The 23273-nt window shown below is 41.5% G+C and overlaps 1 protein-coding gene across 1 annotated transcript; it reads right to left on the bottom strand.

Moving 5' to 3' along the window:
• Positions 1-4243: 4243 nt before the first annotated feature.
• Positions 4244-22589, bottom strand: LOC124372115 (piggyBac transposable element-derived protein 4-like). Its single transcript, XM_046830482.1, has 2 exons — positions 21650-22589; positions 4244-5556 (listed from the first exon to the last, which is right to left on the bottom strand). Exons 1-2 carry the CDS (start codon positions 22131-22133, stop codon positions 4244-4246), a joined length of 1797 nt encoding a protein of 598 aa, XP_046686438.1. The 5' UTR covers positions 22134-22589.
• Positions 22590-23273: the final 684 nt, after the last annotated feature.

Below are 23273 nucleotides of genomic sequence, written 5' to 3'. Positions count from 1 at the left end.
ATAATGGTAGGGAAGTGGAAGGATGTAAGAGAGGTGGTTTATATTAGTAACCAGTATGAAAATGACATGAATCTGTCCGTGAACCGATGGGGTACCGTAAAATAGGGTGAATAGCAACACTGGGGTGAATAGCAACAAAACTTCCGAAAATCTTTTACAAAATGGTAGAAAGGCACAAAACTGATAATCCACCGCGGGATATTTTTTTTGAAGCTGCAAACCTTGAAAGTTACAGGGAAAAATAACGTTGTTGTGTTGGCATCACTGTACTGCTGTGTATTGAAGACGACACATGTGCTTTTAATAACCTCAACAATTGAATCTTTCTAAACTTCTCATGTAAGTACCAAACTAAGTTCTTTCATACAACCAAGTAGGTTTTTTTATTGTGCTAAAAACATCTATGAGATCAATTACAGGAGTTAACAAATCTATCTATTCTGAAACATGTTGTTCAATAATTTTTAGGTTATCATGTCGGATATTTTTAAATCACGGGGTGAATAGAAACAGAGAATTGTTGTGTTTCTTTTCACCCCACGGATTACAAAATTAGATAGTAAGGTTATAAAATTATATATATACAATATTTTGGTGTTATTTTAGTGCTTGTTTACTGTCTCAGTTAGTATGGAGTTATATAGTATGGTTAAAATTTAGGCTACTATGAATGTTACTAAAAGTAACCAATTTTCAACAGGTCTAGGCCCAGGTAACCTAAATTAAATCTCAGTACCTACGGTACATATCTTTCTTTCTAGTTTTAACAACTGTGTAGTAATGTTTAACATATATTACGTATCGTACTGTACATATAACATACCCATGTGTGTATGTTTAACATATGTACGGTAACTTAAGAAACATTTTTATGTTCGATATGAAACATATGTTTCAAGCACATTTTAAAAACAATTAGGTCTAATACAAATGTTTTTTTCCAGCATGCCGAGAAACTATATATCTCTCAACAAACATAAAAAAACACTCGGCTGAAGACTTAAAAAGGGCTCTGAGTTTAATAAATGATGGTATGAGCTTAAGAGTAGCGGCAGATTGCTCTGGCATTCATTACAGTGTGCTTTATAGACACATGAAGAAAGGTAGCGAGATGAAGAAGAAGGGGGGACAAACTGTATTGTCAGAAGAGGAAGAAAAAATTATTGTTGACAGACTAAAAACAGTCGCTGAATGGGGTTACCCGATTGATTCGATCACTCTACGGCTGTTGGTGAAAGAATATCTCGATAGTCGTGGAAAGACAGTGATCAAGTTTAAAGACAATCTTCCAGGAAATGATTTTGTGTATTCGTTTCCACAACGCTACAAAGCTCAATTATCTTTCCGAATGTGCCAAAACATCAAACGGTCTAGGGCAGCCGTAACACCTGAACTCATCAATGAGTATTTTTGATAACTTGGAAGTCGAGTTAAAGGATGTCCCTAAATCACACATTGTTAACTACGATGAAACTAACCTGTGTGACGACCCTGGCCGAACAAAAGTAATAACAAGGAGGGGCTGCAAATATCCTGAAAGAGTAATGAACTCGACCAAAGCGTTAACTTCTGTGATGTTTGCTGCGTCAGGTGATGGAACCATATTACCACCATATGTGGTATATAAAGCTCAGCATCTTTACGACAGCTGGAGGGAAGGAGGTCCAGCCAACTCCCGGTATAATCGTACTAAAAGTGGATGGTTTCGATTCCTTCTGTTTTTCAGATTGGGTTGAAACTGTGGCTTTACCTTACTTTAGACGGTATGATGGTGTGAAGTATCTCATTGGGGACAACTTGTCCAGCCACCTGTCACTAGATGTTATAAAAAAATGCAACGAGAGCAAAGTTAAGTTTATCTTTCTACCGAGCAACTCAACTCACATAACCCAACCACTAGACGTCGCATTTTTTCGACCGCTTAAGATATCATGGCGCGCTATCCTCAAAGATTGGAAAAATGGGCCAGGTAGGTACGAGGCTACTGTCCCGAAAGATAAGTTCCCCAGCCTCTTAAAAAAAGTTTTTGAGACTTGCAAACCTGATAACATTATATCAGGTTTCAAAAAGTGTGGAATAATCCCTATAAACCGCAAACCAGTGTTGGCAATGCTTCCAGGTTATGGCGTTTCCGATAGCGCTGCCGTGAGTTCAGCCCAGTCGTCGGTTGCCAATACACCTGGTACTGTATGTGAAACACCTATTGAAGCAATTGATTCTTGTTTCAAAGAGCTTTTGCAACAATTGAGGCAAGGTGACTCCCCAAAACCGAGGAAGAAAAGAGTGAAGGTTTTGGTAGCAGCTGGGAAGAGTGTCGGCGTCCAAGATTTTGTTGAGATGTCTGAAGATAATCCCGAAATAGTTTGACCAAGCTGGGACTAGTACCGGTACCAGTACCGGAGTTAGGAAGGCAGGCACCAAGATTAAAAAAAAAGAAGGCAACCCAACCATCATCGTCTGACAGTGACATGTCAGACTATTCTGTCCAAGACACAGACAAAGAATTAATCTTATCATCTCCAGACGAAGAGTCAGGTGTAGAGGAGCCCTTAAATACGCAATTGTCATTTCTTCCCGGAGATTTCGCTGTGGTAAAGGTCTATGGGAAAACTAAAGCCCACTTCAGACTATATGTTTGCCAAGTCAAAGATTATGAAGAAGGTGGTTACATCTGCCAGTTCTACAAAAAACAACCTTTTGCGAGAAAATTTGTTGTTACAGATGAAGACTCCTTCGTAAGCAAAATCGATGTTGTCCGTAAACTTGGTGTTCCAATTGTTGCCCCAAGCATATCACGTTTTAACAATACCATTAGTTTTGATGATGATCTCAGTGGACTGACATTATATTAAGTAGTAGAAGTCAATCAAAAACCTAGCTAATGTTTGCTGCTTGTTTCTTTTGTACCGTTAACTATTTTTTGTATTAATAAATTGTTTACATGAAAAAGTGCATTTAAAAATCTGTTCCCATGTTTTTTATATTGTAACATGTAAAAGGTCATAAAACAGTGTGTTTCCATTCATCCCAACACTGGGAAATAGAAATATCTAGCAAAAACAACAGATGTTTCTATTCACCCCTTTCCGTGGGGTGAATAGAAACAGTAACATTTTAATTTTTTAAATTTTTTTGGTGAAGGATATTTAAAAAATAATTAATACTGCTTAACCCTTTGCACTCCGGAGTGAAATTTTGTGTCACTGCCAAAAACTCCAGTGGCTATTGCAAGTGTACTAGCGAAAAACTCCAATGCCATTTGATCAAAAGTGTAAGGGTTTCATAAAAAAATCATAACTTTTTTATTTTAGTACATAAAGCCAACAATTTTGTTTTGTTTTGTTTGTTATAAGTTTCTGCATATAAAAGAACATAAAAAATGCTGATCCAAAAATCTTGTTTTTTTTTTTTAATTTTTTTATATATATTTATGTAAAAATATTTATAAAATTTCACTTTCAGCTCTTATAACTGACTAAAATTACATTGACCCCCTATAAACTGTTATTATTTTTTGGAATTCTTATCTAACTATGTATCTACACTCAAAATTTTATGAACTTACCTCGAAAATCCAAAAAGTTATGGGCACTTTATCAATTGGTGTCAAATTCTACAAATCGTGAAATGTCTGTGATATACTGGCATATTGTCTATGTTTTGGCACGAAAGATAAAAATCATACAACTTTTGCTCTGTATGAATGCAAAGTAAAGAATACAAATTTTAGATAACACTGATTATGAAAAAATAGCATTTTTACTTTTTTCATGGAATTTTACTTATGTGTAAAAATAGCTAAGTTATAAAATCTAAAAATGTTTTCTCAACACAAACCGTTTATTACTGTTTGTATTGCACAGCAAAAATTGCAAAGTAAAATGTTATAAAACAGAACAAACTTAAAAGTTACAAAAAATAAAGTCACTATTTACAGAAAAGGTTCATTATGAGCAAGTATGTTGACTGATGCACAGGCCATGAAGTCCCTTGTCACACCGTACACACACTGTTCTACTCTTCTTTCTTTTGCCTCCTGCTCTGATGCTGATTGGACTGCAAACACAACAGTTCCTTTCTTGTTTTGGAGGTAAACGTCGCAAACCAATAGGGAAGTTGGCATTTGGTCCATCACCATCACCTTGATGACCAGCATTTTTTTTCGATAAGCCACTGCTTAGACAGATCTTCAACGATTGATACAGTAAAATTGTATCTAGACAGGACTTTTCCAGAAGTATTTTCAGAGTAGATGATGTATGCATTCAGTATCATCCTTGCAAAAATATTGAAAAGTGACCTTCTTCCAATATTTGAGGGTTCGCCTTTCGTCCAAATAACAGTAGATCATTTGGTCAGACCCATCTACACCACCCATGAAGTGGTTGTAGGAGTCTATCATTTCGGGTATTTCCTTCACTCTATCTTCTTGATTTTTTCTTTTTATTATTTTTTGGGTGGATTTGGCCGTATGCTTTGTTGACAGCAAGAGTACAGGATTTTTCTGGGATTGTTTTTCCCGGTACCCTAAGAATAAAAGGCTGTCATTTCTCACATAAGTTTTTTGTCCGACTTGAAATTTTTCTTTTAGTTGAGGTGGGATGCCCTTTCTATTTTTTCTAACAGTCCCAGTAACAAAGGTAAGATTTTCATATAAGTAGGTTGCTAGGGGAATACTTGTAAAAAAATTATCAATAAATACATGATACCCTTTGTTCAAATATTGGCCAATTTCCAACAGTTTTTTTACTACCTTGAATGCCAAACCCTTAGTTATCTCACCACTCTTTTTTGATCCCTTATAACAATAAAAAGCCAAACAATATCTTGATACAGAATCGCATAGCATCCACATTTTGACACCCCACTTATGGTGGTGTTTATTGGGCAAATATTGGAGTAGTTGTGAATGCGATTTGGTCCCCACTAAACTCTCGTCTATTGATAACTCACGGTGAGGAGTGTAGTATAATCTAAATAGTCTGTTTACAGTTTCCAGTAAAGGTAAAAATTTTGCACAGGGGTCGTAACCAGGCTCTCCAACCTTAGCCAATTTGCTATTGTCAACCATGTGAAAAAATTGCAGTATGCTTTCAAATCGTGCCCGACTAAACATCTTCCCATACCAAGGACAATGTTGTGAATCAGCAGTTGCCCAATAACTCTGAAGATTAGGCTTTCTGTTGAGTCCCATATTCATTATAACAGCTATAAAAGCTCTCATTTCACCCAACGTTACAGATCTCCACTGTCGAGCCCTAGAGTGTGGAGAAAACCTGTGAGCGTGTGTAGCAATATACTGGGTGGCATACCTATTGGTCTCACTAACAAATTTGGTCAAAATATGAATAGTAAAGAACAAGAAAAAGTATTCTATAGGTTTAGCATCATGAGGTGGACAGTGTTTTGGTCCGGGTTGTTCAAAAAACCCTATATTGTGGTCAAAACCAGGATCATTCTCATTGGCAGGAGTCCACTCCATATAATCAGGATTATTTGGATCCAAGTCTGGAGGGATATCCTGATTTAGAACAGGCATTTCCAAATACTGAGCATTTCTAGTAGACCTCCCGCGGATCGAGCGCTAACATGGGCTCTTATAAGAGGGAGAAATTCCCTCATTTGCTGGAGAAATCCCTTCATGTGCGGGAGAAATTCCCTGCTCACACTCTTATCCTATGAAAATGTTCCAAATTCTGTCGAAATTATCGTGTTTTTCGGTAAAATCGGTGATTTGGGGTGTCAAAATCGTTGTTTTTCGGTAAAATCGGTGATTTGTTGGGTCCGGTGAGGGAGAAACGAGGGACGGAGGGAATTCCAATATGGCGGCGAGGGCGGGAAAAATTGGCGGGAACAGGGTAACCTAACCTCACTTTCTTGGTTTCCCGCGTATTCAATATGGCTGCGCCCATGATGAATTGGCGGGAACAGGGTAACCTAACCTCACTTTCTTAGATGGCTGCGCCCAGTTGGCGGGAACAGTAGAACATAACCTCAATTGTGAAATTGGCGGGAACAGGGGAACATAACCTCAATTGTGAAATTGGCGGGAAGGTAAACTAAACAAGAGAAATAAAGACGAATCGTACCTTATTGTGTGATGCGGTGAGTCGATGTGGGCCTGGATGTGGTTTCGGAACATCCGCACTACGTATAGTACCCAGGTTAAACATTATCCAGTATAAGAATCGGTCCAGAGAGCTGGTAGACATCCTACGACTGGATAATGTCCCGTCCCTTTGGAATTTGGAATATAAATTTTGAATGTGAAGCCAATTGAATAATTAAGATAGAGGTAGAGAGAGATCTACCTGGGGAGATATATTGTGAATCTTCCCACAATCAGCTCACGGCACGTGGGGCATCTATCCCCCACTCTGTTGGAGCATGGACGGCAGAGTGTATGCCCACACAGTCGAAGAGCGATTGTTGGTAGATTCGCAAAGCAAACGGGGCAGGACACTTCGCGGGGTTGAGTGGCAGGGGTTGATCCGTTGGACGGCACAGCGGTGTTTCTACGTCGGGAGTCCTCCTCCATGCGGGTAGCTGTCTCGTATAGGAAATCCGCGAGGATGCTACGGATTTCCTCCCAAGCGGCTGGAGCGACGGCACGGAACTCCTCCTCGGGTCTCCGCACCATCCACCGTTCGCGGGTTTCCTCCCAAGCGGCTGGAGCGGCGGCACGGAACTCCTCCTCCTCGGGTCTCCGCACCATCCACCGTTCGGTGTCGTAGACGGCCCCCTCACTGATGCCCTGCACCTGAGCGACTATACTCAGGGACCTTGACACCGCCCTCATTGCCTCCCATTGGGGATCTATGTCCTGTAACATAGGTAACGAATTAAACAGATGAAACACTACGTAGTGGCATGGATAATGTAGGGAATGAAACTTACTGCAGATGGTGAGAGGAGGGGTGGCGAGCCGGCAGCCACTTCCATGGATATGAGGGACTCCTGTGAGGTGGGGTCGGGGGAGAAACCAGAGTGGAAGGAGCCACTACTGATGGGCGAGACTGTTGGTGGAGTAGACTGATTCAACCTCCGATAGAACTGAGAGAGATCCTCAGAGGACTGTCTCCGGGTCGAGGGGTTGCGTCGGAAGTCCCAAGAAGTACTCAACTGTCAACAAGAAATATCCATTTTTTGATTCTGTAAACAGAGCGAAACCTGCAATATAATATGAATGCCCTATATACTAACCGAAATCGCCTCATCTGAGCTGGAATTAGATTCCTCCATCACCACCCTTTGAGTCGCCTCGTCGGGAAAAGTCGACGCCTCGGCTATAGCCCTATCGGCAGCAGCGATTAGACTCTCCTCAGAGATGTCAGAGGGGAGAGTGATGTTTGGGTTAGCATCACCGGTCCACCCGAGAGTCGATGGTTGAGACTCATCCTAAAGCACAAGTGAATTAATACATGGCGGGTCCCGCCACCGGTTGCGGGACTTAGCAGACACGAATACTGCACGAATGGAAAATAGGATAACGGTAATCACCTCTTCAATACCGGCGCTTATGACATGCAGTCGGCCGCGTCGAGTGGTCACCCATTGCCCAGACCTGAACATCCTCTGGATCTGAGCCTCGTACTCGTTCTGAAATAGAGTTCGATTATAGGGACTGCAGTAATGCGTAATTAGTACAATACAACGGTAACAATAGTGTACTGACCCTGGTCACCTCACGCTGAAGGACAGGAAGTGTAGCCCGATCATCACCATTATTCTGAAAAAGAGAAAAATAAAGTTAGAAAAGCTGCCACACACCTAAGGAGTAAAAATTGTGTATTGAGTATTGAAATGTGAGCTAACCATATTCAGATGGACTATAGACCCGCTATCCGTAGTAAAGTATCGATCCCGGATAGCCCCGGGCACAGGGATCGGTTGACTCCTACGCAAACCGTTTGAAGTGGATGGTTGTTCCTAAAAAACACTTTACAAGTTAGAAACAGTGTTGAGGGACAACTCGATAGAACAATAAATAATCAAAACAATAATTACCTCGAGATCGTTGCCAGCCACCACCAACAGCAACATGGCGAAAACGGTAAAACTAGTTGCCACAGACATAGCAAAGCTATCACAGCAAGTGCAGCTGCAGCCGATGCACCGCGCTTTTATACGCGGACGCCTCTCCCCCACCGAGACTCGCACTTGCACCGCATTAACTGCAATTTGTGACCCACGTTTCCACACCACGGTAAGCCAGAATGGCTAGGCCGTAGGGGTCCCAGTGCGTTTTTGATTATAGTGAGTTTCCCCAGTAGGCCTATTCTCACTCTTTCACTTTACTAATCACTTTACTCGGTGAAGCCTTTCAATGTGACCAGTATTTGTGTACAGCCCCAACCACCGCTGTACACGATAGCGATTCACTCCATTACAATGTATCGCTCCTCAACATATTTTTGTCTCCTGTAAGTTTCAATAGCCACTTTACTCGGTGAAGCCTTTCAATGTGACTCAAAAACTTACCGGAGAATTTTACATTTTTTATATTTTTTTTATTTTTTACAGCATCTAGAGCGAGGTACATACCCCTGGACTTACGGAGTTTAGGCCTGCCATAGAGGTATCTGTCACACACACACACACACACAACTGCTCCCGGTCTTACGGAGTTTAGGCCTGCCGTAAGAGCAGTAAAGAGCCCCAGGACTTACAGGTTTTACGCCAGCCTTAGGAGCTTACCAATCACTCACCCCGCTCTAGAATCTTTCGTATCTAACCTACAGTCAAAAGTCACTTTACTCGGTGAAGCCTTTCAATGTGACCCGTCGGCGAGTCCTTTCAAGCCAACACGTCGGGATTCTCAACTAAATGCCGAACCCCTCCGCCCCTTTACTAATCACTCGCCGATACTAATAAGCGTTGGTATTGTGCAGCTGTTTGTTAAGGATCTCGAAACGGCACTTTGCTGCAATCATTGCGCATTTCACATTGGGATCCTCGGTTGACGTATGTTGTGGCAACGAGCAAGCAAACCTGTGTGTTGTTTTACAGCTACACGGATTGCCGGCCTCCTCGCACACTATATCGTCCAGTTCACGGACATCACCGTGAAACTTTCTCAAGAACTCTGCCTTCTCCAACCCACGCGTGTAAATCACGGCAAAGGGTTTGCATAGAGTGCGAAGTACATTAGCTCTGTAGGGATAATCACCCTCCTCCCAAGAAATCTTATGGTAGTTATCTTCAAGCCAGCGAGCTGTTGTACGATTTTTGGCGCTCAACCGTTCTCTAGGAAAAGGTGGTTTAAATATAATTTGACATTGAAAAGAGTTTCCCACGATCGCGAGCTCTTTAAGAATAAAGGGTCTTTTATTGCCTTGAAATGCGTGAAATTCAACTACTGCCACATCCATTGGGCCAACGTTTGTACAAGGCCACTTCAAGAGCTAATTTATGAGCTGTGGAACAGAGGAGTCCCTGACTATCTGCTTTTGCAAATACGTCCTCCTCTACCAACCCTGATGCTAGTGCGTGAATAGTAAACCGTACAGACTCTTCGATAATAAAATTGTCTCTGAGAGCAATGTACATCAGAGGAAGGCTGTTTGTAAACTGAGTCCATTCGGCCTCGTTAAGCGTTAAAGTATGCTCCCCGTCAAAGAGAAACACGTGCATACGACCGAAAACATTTGTGACCTTGATATCCTCCTCCGTGTCCGATTTAATATAAAATTTGGTTTTATTCTCCAGAGCCAGGGTTATCGATTACTTGACCGTTCAACTCGTAACGAATCTCATCAAATAAATGTGCCATTGAGTTGTTCACTAGATTTACATTGCAAGCACTGCCGTCAGCTTTTTTAGCCTGCAGCGTCCCTTTAACATGTATGAAGCTTTCGAACGGTGCTGTGATTATGTCTTGCTGACTAATCGGTATTCTGATTTCATCGTTATTCTTAAACGTAGACGAGGCGTACGGTTTATGGGTATGAAATTCCCACCCCGTTACGACTTCATCGTACATTGCTCCGGACTCTATCGATAGAAGCGCCATACTTAAAGCCTAGAGACTTTAGAAACTTTATGTTCTTTGATGTTAACGCTGCCACCTTTCGGTGATTACTGACCAGTGTGTGGCTCGGCAACTCTCTAAATACTAGACCCATTATTGTTTTCTTATATGCAAGCGTAGTGAGACTATCTCGTTACGGAAATTAATCAATCTGCCGTCCTGGTCCTTGAGTGTTACGGAAATGTTGTTCACTCTACGAACGTTCACCGGTAAATAGATTACATTGGCGGCTAATCCTCTATTAACAGCATCTCCGTCATACAGCGGAGAAGCTACTTGACTTAATCGTTTACGTCCAAATAACCATTTATCCTTATCCGTATCCGGTGTTCTTTCCTTCACATAATTTACAGTGCAAGCGTCGGTACCTTCTTTAGGTTCGGCAACATTAGAAACTCTGTAATTATTAAAGATAACTGTTCCGTCCGCAATACTTTTAGTAGCAGGCAATAGATTTTGACACTGAGAGAGTGTAACGGCATCGTTTGGTCCTTGACCATCGGCTACATTCACTAGTCTCCTCTTTTTAGCGTCGATCGTGTCCTTGTCTATCGCCAGCGTTTTTTCATTCAGTTTCCTGTTCAAAGTCTGTAGGTTTACACTGTCGCCAGCGAGAAGAGGATCAGCCATCTGTCCGAGTCTTTTGTTATCACATTCCCAGACTTTACCATCACTACTTCTTTTTAGAGTGTTCGTTTTAAGATATTTTAGCGTCACTGCATCTGTATCCTCCGCGGGATCACCTATCATGCGCAACCTGTAGTTGTCAAACCTGTAATATTTGCTGTTCGTGTCCTTATAGGGTACCTCCCTAGCAAGACGACGAAGAGTCAGAGCATCGGTCCAGAGTATAGCATCACCTATGTTGCTAATTCTGTTACCTTTAGCGTCCATCACATTTTTCTTGGATACAAGCGAAACGTCAGACACAGTCTTGAGGACTGCGCTATCCACATTATTTTTCAAGGTCTGCAGGTTTATAGCGTCTAGACTGTGCTGGGCGTCGGCCACGTTACATAACCGCTTGCCCTTGATATCGTAGTTGCCGTCGACTGTGAGACTGAATCCTTGTCCAGGCGGACCTCTCTTACTTCCTTCACGGACCGTATGACCAAACTTGTCAACACTCATTGTGCAAGTGATGAAGACTCCTCCTGTACATTGCTCTTTATAAATATCTTATCCCAGTCAATATATGTGTTTTCATCAACATCTAAGACGCCGTGGAAGCGAGCTGGAGGTACGGTAGTGTGTATCTTATTGATCCAGTGAAATAGTTGAACTGCTAGACGTCTTATAACTTCTTCATTTGTATTTTGTAAGCTGTTTATTTGATTCTGCTGAATAAGCGCTTGATTCTGAAGGATTGCAATTTGAGAGTACAGTCTTCTTACATCTTTCTTTAGCTTTTTGTTTACAGTATTCGTAACTCTCTGAATGTCTTGCTTCTTCAGAGATTGTGGCCTCTGACCAAACTTATTGACGGTCATCTCATCAATGATCTGAATCTAGCGTTACCATCACCTGATATAGTCTTTGATTCTTTGAGTTCTTCGATAATGTTTATTATTTCGTTCCTATGTCCCGTGTTACCGGCCTCTGCTGAGGACACGAGGAGTCTGAGTCTGTCACACAGTTCGTTTGGGTCATCATAGTAGATAGGGTCTGGTGCTCCTACATCCTTATACCCGCTACCGGTCTTTGGGAAGAGTTGAGAAATAATGACTTTGTATTTCGTTGAAGCGTTACGGTTCACGTGATTTTTATAATTGTAACTTCTCTTGTGAGCAGACGACAGTGTCAATATATCCTTGTAAGCTCTCATATCGTTTACGTTGTAACGTTTGTCATCAGGCAGACGATTAAAAAGCAATTCATAAAGTCCCTGTGTAGGTCTGTAGGACCGTTCACCTACGAGTATGCTACCGTCATCTCCAAATGATAACTTCTTATCTCCTACCATTAGCGTATTGTTGTCGTAGCGTGGTCCGTACGTATGGTCGATCTTACTATGTTTACCTGACATATCCTTCATCATACTTGTCATGTACCTTATGGTTAGTGGATGGGAGAACGTGTTCTGTATCCATGCAGATGCTGAGAGTTGTCCTTCTTTCGTGCTGAGTATATCACTGACGTCTGGTGACGACGGTCCTGCTTCAAGCACATCATCGTCCTGCAGGAACGCAGGTGTTTTGGGGGTTGACATAACGTCCGGAGTGAACTGTACGGCTGCCTCATCTTCATTTTCCTCTTCTTCTTCTTGCTTTGGTTCGGTTTTCGGTTCAGTTTTTACAGATCCTGTTGTTTTTCGTAACTCTGACAGGATAGGTTTGTACTGTTTTTCTAGAAATACGTCTGTGGCCAGAGTTCCTTCTCTGAACTGTTTATACTTTTGCTTTATAGCTTTCCTCAAACGAGTTATACTGAGAGTAAGGTCCTTCTCCTTTGAAGCCATTGTTTAAACTGACAATGTGACTCGGTTTTAGTACTTTAATACTAACTACCTTATGGCAGTTCAACCTGTCTAAAGAAGAGGGCTCGTTTTTTATGCTTTCTTAGAAAGCGTACGACCTGCTTTAGTGACACCGACGGTACCTAGCCCTCTTAGGTAAACTGTTCTCGGTATCTGTACAGGTCTATCAGGGTCCCTGAACACAAAGGTCCTTTTCCATCCGTCTCTCCACTGGGGTATCTCAGCTACAGTATACTTGTCACTCTCCACGTGCTTTTCCATATATTGTTTCAGATGCTCTATAGGTCTGTTCACCCTACTGTGTATGTGAATCATGTAAGAGTTGAGTAACCAGAATTCACTTGGATTAGCTCCTGTAAAACTCCTCCAAGCCTCAAACTGTTTGGTATTTGTAATTGAGTAAGTCCCGTCACGCAGTGTTATTCCGAACTTATCGCAGTACATTGGTACGGTCGGTAAAGCCAATTTGAGAAATTCTGTCGTAAACAGACTTTGACAAAGATTGTTTACACCAGCAAAATCTTTCTTCCTTTGACCTCGCGGTAAACCGTCTGGGACGGGGCCGTAACCTACGTTGTAGCTAATGTCAATGTAGCACTTTGAAGCTAGAGCACGATTGTAGATCTTGACAGGGTTCCTGATTGGTATTGTTCTCTCTGTAATTAGAATACAGCGAGCTGCATGCGGTATGTTACACCCGTACTGGAGCATCCTTATACAGGTCTGCGCAAAGTTTACACTACCATGAGCGTTTCTCAACGGTACGATTTGACCGAATTGATCGGGAAACGGTCTGAATCTGGATAACATGTTCTGTGGATTTCTTACCGTACTATTTAGCATGTCCTCGTGGTACACCACGAGTTCGAGCGGTACCCCTTTGTTTTGACTTCTTTTCACAAACTCTATCCATATATCGCGATTGTAGAACCGTTCGCTTGCTGAAATCATTAACAAGATTACGGGTGGTAGACTAGCACTGTACATCCCTACACGCTTATGTCTCCAGCACCTCCTATTGAAGAGAAAACCATGTGGTCCGCGTCTGCTACAGTAATTACCGCAAAACTTTTTCTTATCGGCATAGTACCAGGTGCACAGGTTTGAATGGACTTTGTTGGATCTCTGGATTGAGAAACCTCTGAGGTCATTGTAGTGGTATATCCTTACCATCATAGATCTTGAATGAAACTATCGATTCCGATACGATACCTGCCTTTATCAATGTCACAGTCCTTGCATATGACCAGGAAGCCGTGTCTGTCTTTCCACGCCAGAGCACACATTTGTTTAAACTTTTCAAAGTCTATATCGGTATTGACGTGGTCACTGTATGCATGGTGAAGGTTTGTTTCGTCTTGTTTGAATAGTACGATAAAGTTGGCATTGTCTCTAACGAGCTGTTTGGGTATATGGCTGTAGGTCTGACCTAGGTAGAATGTGTCAATATTCTTGTGTCTACCCATGGTGAAGTAGTTTCGTATATTGTTATGTTTTTCACAGGCTATGTCGTCGAATATCATTACTGAATTCTGTTTAGCCTCACTCGGGTGTATGACAGATGCATTGTCATCATACGCGTGGTATCCGATCTCTTTCGGCATAATCTTGGATAGTAGCTGGTACTTTGGTTGGTAGAGTGATTTTGAAAACACGTAAACATTTTCAAATCTCAAACCGTTAGGATCTACCAATAGGTTAAACAGTACGTTCGTTTTACCGCAATTGGACGGTCCAACAATTAATCCGCGAATCGTGTCAGGTAGCAGAGGACCGTTTTTATTTGTACGATTCATACCACCACCTACAAACTCGTCAAAGTTTCTCACTGGTAATTTCACAGATTGACTAATCAGTCTCATTGTCGAAGATAAACTAAGTTGCACATTATTATGACATAGTATATAAAGTAACAGAGCTGAACTGGTAGCCCTCCTGGACGTTGGAGCGCACAGCTGCATCCGCTCCCACGCAGCGGCTGGTGCAGCTGCATCCGGTCCCACGACTGCAGTTGCAGTCACACTCAGTGTGTGGTGATGTCATGCTTGCTCACCCATGTGTCACTGTTTTTATCGAACCCTTGCCATCTAACAAGTACTTTGTCTCCTTTCCGCCTCAACACTTTCTCAACTAGATATACATTACCAGTTTTGGACCTGAGGAGTTCTTGTTCATAAAACCCACCTTTCAATACTTCACCTTTAGAGTCTTGTAGAATGTACGTTACGGGTTTTGTAGGTTTTATTGCATATACTGTAAATACTTCATTTGTCCAGTTAGGCAGATAACCTTTTTTAAAAACTCCTTTGTATTTGCTAATCCTTACCTTATCGTTTAGCTTGAATTTAGTGATTTTAATTTTTTGTTTTCTTTTTGTGGTTTTGTTTAAACGGACAAGGATTTGTTTTACGTGTTTCTGTTTAACGTCTTTTGGTTTCATACCGATTGTTCTGTGGACATTATTATTGTACTCCTTGACTATATCAGATAGAATACTGAACCATTCGTAACTTCCACGTGTCGTGAATTTTCTATACATTTTCTCTTTTAATGTTCTGTTTAGACGCTCTACAATAGAGCTTTTCAGATGTGAGTAGGTCGAGTAAAGGTTTATTTTATATTTGTCCATTAGCTTTTTGACGTGAGTGTTGTACCACTCCTTACCCTGATCAGTCTGAAGGTTTTTCATCTTGTGTTTAGACAGTATAGGTTCTAGTGCATGCGCGACTTCTGCACCGGTCTTGTTTTTTAAAGGAATGGCAAACGCAAGTTTACTAAAGCAGTTTATCATTGTCAATATATACTTGTAACCTTTGTTCACCCTTGAATACGGGATCATCTCTACTAGGTCAGCCTGGTATAGATCATTGAGTCCCTTCAGCGTAACCCTGCGTCTGGGATAGTTTTTCCTAGCCGGTTTGTGCAGTTCTTTCGCTATAGCGTCCATTTTGTAAATGAAGAAAGAAATCTGTATACCGGTATTTATAGCCGTCTAAGTGGTGTGGTTTGGAACACCCACATCGAACACTCGCATGCTCGATGCCCAGGTTAAACAGTATTTGATTTTGAGGGCCAGTCCAGAAGTAACTGGTTGTCGCCCGGTGATCAAATACTGTCCCATCCCTTGTTGCTTAGACAATGGAATAATCGCACATGCAACGCCCGGTCCTATAGTAAAAGAGCCGATTGTTACACAATGTGCACTCCCATAAACTACGCATTGTGTAAAATGTATCTTCCGTGAAGTAATACGCAGTCGACGATTCTTTTTGCCAAACAGCTGAACGGTCTCGAGCACACATATGACAAAGTCTGCGTAGTCCGCGTCCGTCGTAAACTTCTTTGTATCTGACTACCAATTCAAAGCAGTATTCAAGATGTTTAGATTTAATTTCCCGACGGATGGATTCGGGGATCTGGTTATATCGTAAGAAGTCAATACGGTGTTGGGCAATTTGCCGCAGACAAAGATCATAGAGGCTCTTTGGGTTCCACGCCATGATTGAGAATGAAGTGCTCTCCCACCACCACCACTGCCTCCACGGTTACTCTCCCACCACCACCGACTCCCCCCACTGAGACCTCACACTTTGCACAAATATAGGTGTTTACAGCAATATTTACAATTTTACAGTAATATCAACACTATATACATTTGTAATTTGTCATGGCTGAACCGGTCCATCGCTATCTCCCACACATTCACACTCGATCCCAAGGAATTATGGGGTTTAGTCCACCTGAAGGATCACATTCAAACCCCAAGGCCACGAACCTCTCGGCACATTCACGGCAAGAGTACATCTATGGGGTTTTAGCCCGCCTCGTTGCCACACACATTCATACATGATCCCAAGGAATTATGGAGTTTAGGCCACCTGAAGGATCGCAACCACTCTGTCCGGGACCTCAGAGCCCATACACACACACACTCAGGCTTTTGGGTCTGCGAGGGCCGGTAGCAAGCACAGCGACAGGAAAGTCAGTGGACGCTGTGTGGTAGTGGGGGTACGCGGTTGCGAGGAGAGCGTTCAGTCTCGGTCAGTGATGGAGGAGAAGCAGCATCTACTCGAGCAATCGCGGGAGAAGTTAAAGAGGATGAGGGGGAAAAGCATTGACCTACGAAGGTTATTGTTTGTGGTGTCTGTGTTTAGAAGAGTGAAGGAGGCTGTATTTACACCTACTGTAAGTATACTATAATATACTAATATTTAGAAACTTTACTATAGCCATACGGCAGTGTCTCATACTCTCCTTCCCGCTTACGCTTAGGACCAGTAATTTTAAATAGTTTAGTCTCTTCTACGGTAACTATGTTTTTGTCTTTTGTCCGTCTAATACGGTTTTCTGTTATTTCTAGAGTTGGATCCGTTTCACTAAGCACCATTTCTTTTAATTTTTCAAAATTTAGACGTTTACTAGTTTTTAAATTTAGAGTGAGACCTTTTATTTTACAGACTTCAACTAACGAATTTTTATTTGTGGACCACACTAAGTAGGCATAGGTTTTAGGACCACCAGAAACGAATTCTACAATGTATGACCCGGGACCGTAGTCGACCAACTCATCGGTCATCTCCCCGAGGTAGTCACCGGTAGGAACTTTATACATGCCGTTTTTATGTATGTACAGTACACTGTCTGTGTCATAGTAAAGGACTTGAGATTGTAGCTGTTCCAAGTGTTCATACAGTTTTAACCTCGCGTGAGATGTGGTAAAAGCGGCCAAGACGACGTTGACGGTTCTGAGGGACTCGCTAACCTCTTCTATGTTTTGCCAATTTACGAGGAGAACCTCTTCGTTAATTTCTTGAACCGTATTTACTTGTGTCCCGGGACTGGTTAGTAGTTTGAAAAATGTGTCGGGTGATCGTATTATCGATGTCTTTGTCTGGTTCTCTCTCTGTCCGAATTTTCCCCAAAACGAATTTAGCATTAATTTTGCTAGGGAGCGAAGACCCGCGTTCTTTTCAATTTTTGTTTGGTCAAGTCTGATACCTTCATGTTCAAAATATTTTTTAATGTACGTTTCTTTGTCCTGATCAGTGAGACACCAGGAAGGGTAGCCCGATGCCTCCTGTTTAATTTTTAGAAATTTATTTACAAAGTCTGTGAAGAGTCCGCCATCCTCATAGGTCACTACCTCGTATTCCCATAATTCGTACATTTCTAAAATGGTATAGCCTTTTTCTACAGCTTTTCTAATTTCCTGCATCGTCCATGTCCCTGTCAATGCTCTCTCTTCCGTGGTGTGGGCACAGTCACCCGAGTACATGTCCTCCCCACACGTCCTACATAAAACAAACATTAATTTATCGTTCATGCGTGTAGGGAGAACCGGGTGGTACAACTTTAGCGGGGGCAGGACTTTACATTTAAGAAGACCTTCAGCCTGCATGCCTCGCCCCCTACATTCTCTGTCACCCACATAGATTTTAGGATGAGATTTTACATACATTTTAAATTTATTAACAAAAGGATAGAGAGAGCATACGTCCACATACTGTATAGACTTCCCCTCTGCACACTTGTGGTATGTTCTTGCGTTGCCTGTTCTACCACCAAAGAAGGCGTCTCTTGGATTAAGTGGGAGCGTGTTTAGAATTGGTAATGAATTTAGGTATGCCAATCTAGGATCTTTTTTCATTTTCTTAAATTCACACTCCCACATCTCGATAACTTCGTATCCGGAATTTTGGAGTTTAGCTATTTTGGATTTGGTCCTTTCGTACCTCAGATGCAAAGAGTCTGAGGGATCGTCGGGTAAGGGCACTTCCCTCTCGTACTTGTAACATTTAGGGCACCCGTGGAAATAACAACCCTGAAATTCATACACGCGTTCACCGTCAAAACCGTCTACTTTCATACCGGCAATTTTGACTTCTCTTTCCCGCCCTGCATGCTGGATTCGGATGCCACGCTGATCCTCCTCCCAAGTCAGCCACTGCAAAGCGATGGGGGATTGCATGTCAACAAGTCTGTATCCATTGTTAGGGACCAGGCCAATAGTATTGGGTTTTAAGAACTTACGTCTAAACACCAAGTTACAGGCGCTGGCTATGGTGACGGCTTCCATGAACGGGTCTACGTTACATTCTTCGAGAAACATTGCTCTGAATTTTATACACGCCTGCGCCAATATGTCTACATCTGAAATACAATACTCAATAAGTTCTTTTTGGAAATCAAACACTACGTTTTTGTTGACCTGGTCATTATGCCAATTTTCAAAATCTGTATAACTTTTTTCGAACATCGATTCAGGGCAGTAGTATTCCTTGGGTGGGATGGGGCCTACATAGTTTTGGTTTGCCAGAGTGTTAAACAAGTGAGGGAAGTAACCCTTCTTCTTCTCTGGGGGTAGATCAAAGGCTTTGTTGAGTGCTGAGAGGGCCATGGGGAAATAGTTCAGTGAGTCGATAAATCTCACGTTGTCCAATTCCATGAGAATTACTTTGGTGCCACGCATAATTAGCTCTGGAGTGAATTTTGTCTGTTCCAGTACGTACTTTAAGATGAACTGAAAATCAAAGCCCTGGCCGTTATGAGCCATTACACAAACGTTTTTTGAATTTTTTTCTAACATCCATCACATAATCCATGAATTTAACTACAGGATCTTGTCTAAAGACTCGAGTACGGGTATTACAATGTTCACAATTTCCACCACCGATACATTTGAAACAGAATTGTTGCGAGACACATAGATTTACTTTATGAACCCTTTTATCGTCAATGTACTCGTCCTGTCTTGTTTCCAGATCGAAAAAGATGAACAGAAAGTCTTCGGTTTTGGGCTTGCCTGTGTCGACTCGCATGTAGCACTGGTGGTTTGGGGCCTTGAAATCATTACAGATTTTACAAAACACTTCGCCGCACACATGTTTTGACTTACGCTGTTTCAGAAATACGAGTCTTTGACATTGTTTGCATTTATTAACAGATTTACACCGTTCACCCTGGTGAGCCGCGAAACATATTTGATTTTTTAGAGTGATGTTACAATTTGGACAAACTATTCCTCCATGCTCCTCTTTACAGGGCGGAGAGACTGTCTGGCACGCAGGACAGACATTTGAACATCTGTGTTCAGCTTTGTGGTCGTAAGGGACATGGCATGCTTCGCAGAAAAAATGGCACGCAAAAGCTGCAGTGAGGGATGTGATCACATTATAATGACCGTTATGATACAGTAGGTTAATTTTGTACAAAGCACTTTCATTATTACCGTTAAAATACACGTCCCTACCCTTACTGTTATAGTTGTAAACTGTAATATTATACTTTTTGAGGTGATCTTGAAATTTTGAAAGTTCGGGGACCCCCGCTCCCTGTTCAGAAATTTGGACCCCGACTTTAGTCATCAGTTTTTGGGCTCTAAGAGTTTGTCGCTTACCCTTGTCCTGCCTTATTGCTTTGAAACTGAGGATCTTTTTTGGCGTAGGCTTTTGCTACCACTATAGCTCGGGGCAGACACAGATTGTCCACATTTTCTATCGATACAATACCTGTTCGTGCTTTACATTCTTCGTGAAAATTATTGTACAAGCCAGGTCTTCTGAGGCCACCACTGCCTACAGGGAGATTGACACGCGTACATTCGACTTTGAACGTATCGGTAGACTTTACAGAGTCCGCGTTACTTTGAATTATCCCCCCGAAAATTTCGAAAAGGACATCGTCTTTGACCTGATCAGCTGGTCGAAATGCCACGTAGCCCGGATCTTTACTTTTTAAATTTAGACTATGAAGTGTAAATCCGAGGTAGTCCGAATCAGTGCAATTTGCTTTCATTTCATTTACAATTTTAGAAAATCCCGTCCTTAGCCAATCGATTTCATTAATGTTTTCAGGGACGGGGTTGAATTTAAAGGTGGTCTTAGTACCATATACCCTGAATTTTCTCACGTAGGTCTCGTTTCTTCCTAGAATTTTTACAGGATCCAACTCCATATCCATATATACAGGTTCAGAATCTACTTCAATATTTTCGTAAGACATGTTTACAATATGGTATTATAGAAACGATATTACGTTAGAAAAGCAACTAAATGATTAAAAAGCTTAACTGCTACTAGTAACGATAATTTCTATTTAGATTAAGAAAAATAATTACAAGAATAGTATTAACGGTAATTAAAATGAATATTAGTAAAAATATTTTAACGTATTAGATTGAATTATTTTACTCGAGTAATATCAAAAGATCGTAATTGTTTAAATAATTGTGTAAAACTCAGAGCGACACACGTCCTATCTCCCTGACCTCCCGCACGGATCTGACGGGAGAGAGAGGAAGGAGTGCCGGCCTCTCAGGTTCCACCAATCAGAGCTCTTAGATACTATTTACATCCAATCAAGGACGCGCTTATTCCAGCCAGTGGGGAAGCGCGGAATTTTCTTGTTCATAGCTGGCTAACTCAGGTCTATTTATGTTACAGACTTCCTCTGATGACGTCACCACCACATATTGCTATCTGTGTGGCGGGAGTGAAGAGTGCCAATGTGAATAGTTGTTTAGAAATAGTATAATAAATTAGTTTTTACCCAAAAATGTTTTATTTTAAACTCCTGGAACCCTATGCTCAGCTCTATATCATCACACAATAAGGTACGATTCGTCTTTATTTCTCTTGTTTAGTTTACCTTCCCGCCAATTTCACAATTGAGGTTATGTTCCCCTGTTCCCGCCAATTTCACAATTGAGGTTATGTTCTACTGTTCCCGCCAACTGGGCGCAGCCATCTAAGAAAGTGAGGTTAGGTTACCCTGTTCCCGCCAATTCATCATGGGCGCAGCCATATTGAATACGCGGGAAACCAAGAAAGTGAGGTTAGGTTACCCTGTTCCCGCCAATTTTTCCCGCCCTCGCCGCCATATTGGAATTCCCTCCGTCCCTCGTTTCTCCCTCACCGGACCCAACAAATCACCGATTTTACCGAAAAAACAACGATTTTGACACCCCAAATCACCGATTTTACCGAAAAACACGATAATTTCGACAGAATTTGGAACATTTTCATAGGATAAGAGTGTGAGCAGGGAATTTCTCCCGCACATGAAGGGATTTCTCCAGCAAATGAGGGAATTTCTCCCTCCCATAAGAGCCCATGTTAGCGCTCGATCCGCGGGAGGTCTACTATTTCTAATTACATCTTCAATCGTATTTTGAACTGTATTCAAAATAGGCATATTGACATTATTGTTTACATGGCCTAGTTCTGGCAAGTTATCAGAGGCTTCAACAACACAACTACTAGTAGAAGGTAAATCATTAGGCCTACCTGAACCTGCAATAACATCAGCAATAGTTTCATCAATAGATAGACTATTACGACCACGCCTAGAACTTATTTGGTTAGAAACAGGGTGTTCGTCATCTGAGCTAGGCTCTTCTGATAGCTCCCAGTTTGGATCATTGTCAGTGTCATCATCATAGCCTGGAAGAATTTCACTGTCGGTATCATCAGATTGATCTGAGTCGGATATATTGCTAAGAAAACTATCACTAAGATCGCCGATGTATTCCATACCACTAGCAACAACATTCCTAATCAGCGTGTTTTCACTAACAGGTGAAGCCCGTTTCCGAGACATTTCCTCCTCGTCAGACGAAAGCTCACTCATACTGAACACTTATTTTATACTGTTTATAAACAATATAAAACACTAATTATATTGAAAACGATTTATCCACTGAAAAAGAGGTTATCTGAAACACGAACTCACAGCAAACAAAGCACGAACTCACAGCGAACAAAGCAATACACAAGCCAGCTGATATCCTGACTTCAGCTGATACGTCATAGAAAGTGATGTTGCATTATTCATTACAAAAAAAAAAACATAGAGTATCAAAGTTTACTACCGTACATCGTTATAATCTATAACTATCCCAGATTGCGTATATCGCAAATTAGGTGCATTTGGATCATTTATGTAGCCAGTAAACGCGACTTATCAACGGTCCGACATATCGGACGTCGGAGTTTATGGCCTAAACTGCGATGTCCGATATTTCGGACCGCGGAGTTTTTAGCCTAAACTACGATGTCCGATATGTCGGACCGCGGAGTGCAAAGGGTTAATAGAAGAAGGCAAGACCGGAAAACTGAGGTAATTTTCACTGGTTTAGCATTAAATTTAATAACTGTTTTTTAGCTCCAAAGTTGAAAACTGTTGCTATTCACCCCGATTTACTATAAAAAAATTTGAGTGTTGCGATTCTAAAACTCGCTGTTTTGCACACTGATTTATACAGTGGCAAGGACTTTTTATCCGATGGAAACCATCCGTTTACTCATAAAGTTGTCATGTCCCTCCTTACTAAATGTAATTTTCTAAATAAGTATTACCATTTATTTACTGATAATTGTTATACAAAATTACCATTGGCTGATGAACTTATAAAGAAAAATATGTACTTATGTTACCGGAACAGTCAACAAAAACACCAAAGAAATGTCAAAAAGTGTTCTAAAAACTAAGCTGAATGCCCAGGAAAGTGTATATTTTAGAAGAGGGCCAATTTTACTTGTTGGATACCGACAAAAAAGGAAAAGCAAGCCAGTTTATCTTATATCAACTGGTTGCCATGCAGAGGACAAGGAAGTAATTAGCCGGCGAGGAGGTGCCCCAGTAAAAAAGCGATTACTTATGAATGAGTATAACCTCTTCATGGGGGGCGTTGACGTTAAAGACAAGTCCTTATACCATTTTTCTTGTACAAGGACCACTCAAAAATATTAGAAAAATTCTTCTACAACT

This window comes from Homalodisca vitripennis, unplaced genomic scaffold (genome assembly GCF_021130785.1).
Source record: "Homalodisca vitripennis isolate AUS2020 unplaced genomic scaffold, UT_GWSS_2.1 ScUCBcl_2560;HRSCAF=7449, whole genome shotgun sequence".
Taxonomy (NCBI): Eukaryota; Metazoa; Arthropoda; class Insecta; order Hemiptera; family Cicadellidae; genus Homalodisca; species Homalodisca vitripennis.
Note: the sequence above shows the minus strand (reverse complement) of the source record. Positions and strands in the feature narration are given on the sequence as shown.